General features: G+C 36.5%; 1 protein-coding gene across 1 annotated transcript; it reads left to right on the top strand.

Moving 5' to 3' along the window:
* Positions 1 to 8,431: 8,431 nt before the first annotated feature.
* LOC149233492 (pectinesterase inhibitor 3-like) lies at positions 8,432 to 8,782 on the top strand. Its single transcript, XM_089382212.1, has one exon. The coding sequence runs from the start codon at positions 8,432 to 8,434 to the stop codon at positions 8,780 to 8,782; it is 351 nt and encodes a 116-aa protein (XP_089238338.1).
* The last annotated feature ends 390 nt before the right edge of the window (positions 8,783 to 9,172 follow it).

Genomic DNA, 9,172 nt, shown 5'->3' with positions numbered 1-9,172 from the left:
TTTTTGAAACATTGTTGTTGCTTTTCCGTGGTGTTAATGCAAATAAGCAATGCAACTAGTGCCATTATTTAGATTACGTGCTGAAATCTAGGTGGTCTTGTAATGATGGAGTGATTGTTTTCTAGGTAATAAGGCCATATGCATTTTTATCCCTTTTGTTATCCTGAGATATTCAAATTTACAATAGGAATTGAGGTCTCTTTTCCACTACATATTGTAATGATGATGATGATGATAGTGGTTAACGTCCACTGAGACCAAATTGGTCTATGGGACCTATAATTTTCTTAATTTTTAATTGTCTGGCTCCTCGTCTTTCTTGGTGAGATTGATGTTGTAGCTTTCTTTTTTTTCTCTACGGTCTTCCAGCTTCCTTTATCTTGCATCTCCTTCATCTTTTCTAGTTCTTGGGACATTGGTGTCTTAGCTTCGCGATCTATTGTGTTTGGCCTCTTGAAGATAGACAGAGAAGAATTTTGGTCTAGGAGATCTCCTTTGCTGTTAAATGAAGATTTATTTTGTGTGGTATTTGAATCCTCATAACTGTTGATGCTTGAGGGGTTGTCAAGTTCACTTTTTTGTTGCTGGGCGGGGCTTTCTCCCTACTTGTCTTGAGAGTTGTTTCTCTCTTGCTCGATTTCTTGTGATTCAGAGTTTTCTCTAGAGTATTCTTCTTTGATAATAGTGTAGTGTTATTTTTGTGCTCCTTCCCACCATGTAGATCTGTGGTGGTTTTTTCTAGCAGAATTTTTTTGGGAGGCTTTTGGGAAATTTTTGGCTCGATGGCCCGTCTCAAAGCAGGATCGACATCTGAAGAGGACACTTTCATAATCAATTTTTTGGTTCCACACATAGTCTTTACTTGTTAGGTTTATTTCAGCTGGGAATCCGACATATTCCTCTATTTTTGGGCACTTGTAGTAAAATTTCCCAACTGCATTTCCAATGGCTTTTAGCGAGGAGAGATTCCAGAGATGCAAGGGTAGGCTTGGCAATCTCACCCAAACTGGTGCTGAGGTTATGACATCTGTTGAGGGATCGAATGATGGGTTCCATGGCTTCATGAATAGGTCTGAATTTTCCCAAAACCAAGGGCCGGAATCTAGAATACATTGTCTGCTTTCAGGATTTTCAAAATCTACTATAAAGAAACCCCTAGCACAAGGGTAGATATTAATTTCATCAGAAATGACAGGCTTCCATACCTCCAAGATCCAATTGTGGAGAGTTGTCAGCCGCAACCAAAAACCATTGAACCAGCAGATTAGGGCACTTTCAGAAAAATTCAAAGCCTCATCGAGTGAGGGTTGGACCACTTGGATAGTGGGATCTGGGGCTTCACTGACGATAGGAGCGGGAGCTTGCCCTATAGAAGCGGACAAAACTAACCCAACAGCTATTTTCGCGAAGCTGGGAGCCATATTTTCCAGTACAAAGCCGAGCCCAGCTGCAAAGAAATAAGGCAGAAGATTAGATCTAGAACCTAGCCACAAAGAAATAAGGTAGAAGATTAGATCTAGATCTAGATCTAGCCACAGAAGATTAGATCTAGAACCGAGCAGCAGAGTCTCAGTAAGCCTTTTAATCTGCAAGAAACCCTAGTAGGAAAAATCCTGCTTTTAGTACCGAGAATCAAATCCTGCTCCAGATAAAAATAAATCACCGACTTTCGCTTCATGAACCACTCGATCCGGAGATGCCCACATAAAATAAAAATGAATCAAAAAACAAGATCTTTGCATTCGAATTTCACGACCGTACTGCTTAAACCACTGCACCTCTTGCCATTAACGATTGTGTTAGGTTTCAAGCATTCAATCTCAGTCAACAAGAAACCTTATGAAGAGCACAATATAAAAGATGATTTGTTAAGGAATGGTGTACTATGGAGAGTGCCGTAGAGAGACCTCGAGCCGCAACCGCAGAATGACCTGGAGCCGCAGAAAGACCTCGAGACGTAGCCGCATAAAGACTTGGAGCCGCAGAGACCTGGAGCCGCATCAAGACACCGAGCTGCAGCCACAAAAAGACCTGGAGCTGCAAGCAATGCAATCGAAATCCTAGTGAAAATCTTGAACATAATATATAGTAGATTATCTTTTACTAGTCAACTATGGATGTGATCCCTCGCAGGAAAGGAAATTAAAGGTGAATCTGATTTCACACTAATTTTTCAAAAAATCCACACAGGAAAGGAGATTCAAAGTGACACTGATTTCACACTGATTTGTCAAAATGGAGGCAAGCGAAAAGGAAACTTTGTATTCAACAATGCTCTTAATTTCATATGTACATGCACAGACATATTAGTAGATAATATTGAAGGTTTGCCTAAGTAATATTTTCCATTCCACTACATTCTTTACAGCTTGTACATAAATAACCACGAGAAATTCATTACACTACTTGTTATTATTTATTAATCAGTGGTTAAGATTTTGATATTGAACTGGGTAAGATTTTTCTTACTTCTACGAAATTGTGTGTTCTATAATGTTTCTTTTCCATTCACTATGTATAGCATATAAAGTGTGTCTAATGGAGTAGGAAGATTGGAAAGTCTTGTGATCCTTGAACTATGTTACAAGGCAGAAACCCAATGGAGCAGGGTGGGTGCATCCCCACGAAGGGGTCACAAATACCAAAGTTGGTATTTCCTAGTGCCTTGAGCTAGAAAATTTCCTTTACCCTTTTATTAACAATGAATCTCAAGAGGATTCTAATATTATCTTTTTAAGATTTATATTAGTTAAGATTGATGAATAAAATTAATGAGAAGTGAGCCAGGATGTCCTTGTAAGGTGGTTTTTGATTAGTAGAATTTGTCATGGCCATTATGTCAGGCCAGGTGGTCGCACTCCCCTGATCGTGAGCACAATTGTGATCAAGATGGAAGACTTCATAGTCTAGCTTGATTATTTAGTAGTGATAGTTAGTGGGCTCATTCCCAGAAGCTTCTATTTCGCTAATCCTTTTTATGGAGTTGTCAGATTCAATTTCCAAAGGCTTTAATTACACTATAGAGTTGAGTTCTAAGAGAGTTTTGATTCATAGTGTTAAGTATAGTAGCTATGACACTTGAATGAAGACAAGCATAGTTGAGGTATCAGACTCTGTTATAAGCTTACCTGCATATTATAAGGGACTTGGTTGGCTTTTTTATAATTTTATAAACAAGTTCCATTTTTCCTATATACCATGGGGATTCGCCCATTTATTATACATATAAATTTAGGGGGGGTTCTTAAAATTTTCCCTGCTCTAGGCACTTTGCCAAGTCGGGAAGGGCCACTCGACTCAGGTAACATCCTAGTTTTTATTCATAGAATAGAATATTATTCATAAATATTTAGTTTTATTTCATATATCTATTTGATTGTAGATTTTTTTTTATGTTTCATTTTAGTTTTTATTAGGCTCATATTTTGTATATTTTTTTGCTAAATTCATTTTTTTTGTTTTCATATATGTTAGTAGAACATATTATGATCAAATTTAAATTGATTTTCTCAGGCTTAAAAGTTAAGTAAACTTTAATTTTGTTTCTTAATACATTTTGGTACCCAGAATTTCAATTTCCAATATTTTGGTACTAGTACCTAGAATCTGCACCAAAACTGATATCAGGGTTTCGTACTAAAAATTTGTAGGTTACTTATTGTAATTTGATACTGAGGTTCTCTACTAGATCAAAGTACTGAAAAATATATATAGCTTATAATTTTGGATTCTGTATTCTAAAGTAAGAAGAACTTACAATATATCATTATGAATCTAAGCATACTTAATGTTTAGTTTTGATATTTTAGTGATGCATTTCTTATTATTATTTTTTTGTAGTTTATTGCCTTGTCTAACCTCACACATGTTTCCTTATAGTTGTCGGCATTTACTTTTATGAAATTTTATTTTTTGCAACATGTTTAATGAGTTTTTGTATGCCTCACTATAGGATTAGAACCATTGAAGTCTCAAGACCTAATAAGATACACCACATGAACATTTTTTGTTGCTAATGAAAGATTTTGGTTCAGAACCCGATAAGCATTAGATTCCCACAGTCTAGTGACAACCTATAATCCTTAGTGATTAGTTCTTTCTAGAACTAGTTATTAGTGTAGCCTAGAATAGGCTCTATTCCTGCATTTCTTGAGCTTGAATCTCTAAGTCTTATGATCTTGGATTTAATAATTAAATGTTGGAATTAGAATACATATAGTTTTACCAACAATTTGACATGCCCTAGTTAGTTTATATGAATGCATGAACTAATATGTGTTTGTTGTAGATAGTAAGAGAGGGAAGTAAACCTTCTTATTGAACATCTGATAAAATTAATGAAAAAAGTGAACAAACTATGGATCCATGACTTACAAGTACCATGGTCACAAAATGTTTGTAAAAATTAATAACATGTCCAGGGAAATTTAAACCCCATTTCTGTAACTACATCTTGGAAGTTGGGTCGCTTAGCTCATGTTTACCCCAGTGAGCAGGTTAAAGTGGGTAAATGTGGGGTGGGTTGTTACAGAGGAGGCCTGGGAGGTGAGAAAACGTTTTGTAATAGCTTGTCAACAACCCTAACCAGTGCACTAGACCTATAGGAGTGTACATCAGCCCATGAGGATGTAAGGTATGTGTTGATTGATGAGTTTTTATTCAGTAGATGCTAGAAAGTGAGTAGTTTAGGTTGGACTAGTTGGATTATAAACTTGTGGAATGTTGGAGGGTGGAAATAGAGTGGACTAACTGTGCCAAGAAAGTGCAGTACTGAATTGAAGGACTAATGAGTTACTAGGAGTGGCAAAGTTGATGAGCTCATTGACTGATCTTTGAAGGACTAAAGAAGGACGTCATAAACGAGCAATTTGTAGCGCAAGTTCATTGTTGGAGAAGGGATGTTTGATAGTGATAGGTGACAACCCTCATGCCTTATTTTTGTCTTCATTGGAGCATCACAGGAAAACATTAGTGGGAAGAAGTCCCTAAGTAGCTAAGGAGTAGCAGTGGGCAAGAAGACTCAAAGTGTTGTGGCCTTGAAGGACAAAGGATTAGCTATTGAGCATGAATACCTTATGTGTTGGTTGTAGATGGACTTAAGATCAGCTAGAGGGAAGATTGGAGAGATGAGTTTAGTGGCCTAAAGGATTTGGTACTTTTATCGAGGTAGTGCTACAGAATAGAAGCAAAGGACCTGCAGTGCGACAAAGTAGTTGCGATTATGCACTACGTCAGCTAGACCATCAATGTATCTCGTTCTTGTATTCTTGTAATAATAGATGTATGAGGGCATTTATCTCTGGTACAAGCACCCTAGACTATTTTATTATCAGATTGATTAATATAAAGAAGTTGGGTTGTTGATTAAATTTGTAAAAAGTTATGTATATTTTGTGCACTAGTAGATTTATTGATGTAATTATTCCACTTTGCAAAGTAGTCTTGTTGTGATACTTGGATTGGTAGCATCAGTGATTGTAAGATTTTAACCTATACTCCAATATCGTGGAAAAACAAGTATCTAATGAAAAAGTTAAGAAATCCATTTTAGGTATTTTTTTAGATTCATTTTTTTTAAGTTATGCAGGGTGAATCAACTAAAGAGATGTAAGACAATCTTGTAAATAATTACAAAGGTCACACCAAAGTAAAGAAGGCAAAGATTCAGACTCTCTAGAGATAATTTGAAACTTTGAAAATGAATGATGAAGAAGATGTTACTGCTTATTTTCATTAAGTAGATAAAGTGGTTAATTCTCTTCAAGGATTTGGTGAAGAATAATAGTTAAAATAAAATTAAGATCTCTTCCTCTGTGTTTTCATGCCAATGTCTCTACCATAGATGAATTAAGAGATTTGGAAAATATAAAAAACGGACAAGCTTTCGTTAGAGAAATTTTTAGGTCTAAAATGGGCCTCCTAAGGAATATTATAAATAATAGTGGAAATAATAAAATAATATTAGATTACATCATCAAATTTTAGAGGGAAAAAAGAAAAAAAAAACTACCTTTTCAACTTATCTCCCTAGAATTTTACTCATATTTTGAGTGGTAGCACTCATTGAATGGGGAATTTAATTCCCCATTTGAGGAGTACTAATGTTGCATACATTCGATGGACCCTATTACATGAAAAATGAAAATTACATGAAAAAATATGATTGTAATCACATTTTTTATGTATTTCTCCTTTTTTGTGTAGCAGGGTCCATCGAACGTATGCAACATGGGTACTCCTTAGATGGTTAATTAAATTCTGCATCGAACGAGTGCTCGAGCTTGAAATTTGAGTAAAATCATAAGGAGATAAGTTGAAAATATGAATTGAAAAAGTAGTTTTTTATTTTCATATTTTTTAATCTTTTTAATCTTTTACTCCAAAAAGGGTGAATCGTCACGCATGGTTGACATCATCATATTGAATCACATTGGTTCTTATAAAGTTGATTTTGGTTTTACATTTTTGTTTTGAGGACCATTGTTTACCTCAAAATTTCTCTAATGATGAAATTCTTACTACATATGGAATATTAAGGGAATTTTAAGGTAAAAAATGGGCCTAAAAACAAAAAAAATGTGCTAAAAGGTTTAACTTTAAAAGAACGAATAGGATTCAATATGATGATATCATCCCTAGGTAAAAATATTTTGTAGGGAAAAGAAGAAAGCTACATTTTTTTTAATTATATTTTCAGCTTATCTGCTTATATGTCTACTCAAATATCAAGTGTAGACACCTGTTCGATGCACGAGGGCTTCACTAGGGGACCAATACCATACCATGTGCATTCATATTGGGGGATACATATTAAGTAAAAGATGACATAATATTGAGGATATAATAGGGGGTAAAGGGTTTTTATATTGGTAGGTATAAAAAATGGAGGTCAAATTCAATGAAAAAATATAAAGGGGTATTAAAAAATGTTAATGAAAAAATGGATGCCTACAATATCTAATAAAAGTAGCATCTTTTAAATTGGGAAGATGCATTGGGCTTGTATTAGTAGGGGATAAAATAATGTAATTTTTAGATGTATTTCCCAATATGTAGTCAAATTAAGGGTATTATTTAATATCCCATGAACACACGTGATATGTTAGAGGTTAATTGAGTGAAGCCACTAAGGGTAGTCCCACTGCATGGGGTCCAAGGGAGCGCCCTGAGAGTTTTAATTTTTTTATGCGGACTAAGGATGGTGGGCGTACCTACTCATGGTTTTTCATACGGTTTTCATACATGGTTTCGGCATGATGGTTTTTTCCCATGGTATTTTGTAGATCTGGTCAAGGGAACTACAATTATGTTCTAATCCATGGTTAATGGATTGGGGTTTATGAATTCTTAGAAATGTATATAATGTATTGTAACATCGAAAGGAATATAATTAAAAATCAATTTGGTTTTCCCGGTTTGGGTTCCAGGAGAAGATATCTGAGTATATTTGATGTTCTCAACATTGTATATTTTTCTGTTTTAAGAATTTGTTTGCAGATGATTCCTGTACAAGGGTAAAACCTACAAGTAGGGGGGTCCCACATTTACCTACCTGGATTTTTGAGACACAATTCCTTAACTATTTTAGCATAAATATGAACATCTCAAATTACTTAAAGAAAAGTAATCCAAACATATAAGTTTTTCAACTCCTTTAAGAAATTAGAATGAGTTTGAGGAGTATGTTTGACTTCAATGAATCTTTCAACATAAGGGGGTTGCAAATAAATCTCATTATAAGCATTTGTTACAGGTTTCACAGTTTTGGGAGAATCAATTGTTATAGTGAAATTAGGGGTATTTAGGCCGATAGGCCTTCCTTTGAAAGGGACTTTCGTCGTCCTTTTGATTCTCAGGCTGACACCTGGAGTTTCTGTGTGCCGAGCTTCAGGGAGAGTTCGTGGAGTTTATGGCACAATGCTCGGACATTGTCAGCCAGTTAGACAACGCGGATTCTGCCGATTCTGTTAGGTTCGTTAAATATCGAGAACATGGAGAGTCCCCCGATTTAAGGAGCTGGAAGCAGATTCGGGAAAACGAAAACATGAACAAATTGGACCATAGTTGATTAACAATTTCGAGAAGAGTCCGGCTCCTCTATTTATTGCAAAGCAAAAGGCATGAATAACTGCTAGAGCCTTGCAATTCTATACGGTCGCTACATTCGCAATTGGTTACTTGTCCATCTAATTCTTATCCTGTTACCCTGTTCTTGAGCAGAATTGCCATGGGTTCATCGGCTGTAATTTTTTTGGGTATCCTAATTTCCATGAGTCTGGTTTCAGCAGCAACGAAGGACCTGAATCCCCCATAGAGAGACACCAAAACCGCTCAATTTATCAAAACCTCGTGCAATCTGACTCAGTATCCGGCACTCTGTGTCTCATCACTTTCTTCCTTCCTAGGTTCTCTGAAGCCCACATTGACGGACATGGTGGAGGCAACCGCGAATGTGAGTCCTGGTCATGTCCTTAATGCTACTGTCTGGATCTCTAGCCAAAAAGGCAGAAGACCTAACTTGAGCGAACCAGAAAAAGCGGCGCTCGAGAATTGTATTCAGAATTTCAATGACATCGAAGACGAGCTTCGCGAATCTCTGGTTGCCTTGAAGCACCTGAGGCAGAACACCTTCGACGCTCAGATGGACGACGTGTTGAGTGGGATGAACCAAGCTTTCACCAACGAGGACTCCTGCCGCAGCGGCTTTAAGGGTGTGGATGGGCAGGTTAAGCTCCAGGTCACGGACCGCGTGCAAAACGTGCATGCATTTATCGCTAGCTAATAGCCTCTCTCTCTTTAGCGTAGTGGCTGCCACTGAAGCTGATGGAAATGTGATCGAAGTGTGAGCGCAACATAGGTTACTGGTCTTTCAGAATCATTCATTCCACTACTTGATATTTATTATTATAATTTGGTTATAGTTTTTGCCTTCTATTCTTCTCGCAGTGTTCCAAATTTTAGGTTTTTGGATTAATTTTGCTGGGTTATGAAAAAACAGATGTCCGTTATGCTGTGAGAAATTCTTGCGACTGCGACTGGTTCATTGCAGTCGGTATTATTTTATTTTAAGTTTTATGTTTGATTTGATTTGAATAAGAGAAAATGACCTACAGATCTGTAGGTGCTCGCCGGATTTTAGCCCAGCCTTAGCCCCTTCATGGAGCTGTTTTCT

This window comes from Pinus tabuliformis, chromosome J, assembly GCF_031772625.1.
Source record: "Pinus tabuliformis cultivar Carrire ecotype Pingquan chromosome J, CPIR1, whole genome shotgun sequence".
Taxonomy (NCBI): Eukaryota; Viridiplantae; Streptophyta; class Pinopsida; order Pinales; family Pinaceae; genus Pinus; species Pinus tabuliformis.
The sequence above is the reverse complement of the archived record's forward strand: the minus strand, read 5'-3'. Positions and strand labels throughout refer to the sequence as shown.

Excerpts from the sequence above, each read along its gene's own strand:
- LOC149233492 (XM_089382212.1), top strand. The coding sequence starts at position 8,432 with ATGGTGGAGGCAACCGCGAATGTGAGTCCTGGTCATGTCCTTAATGCT.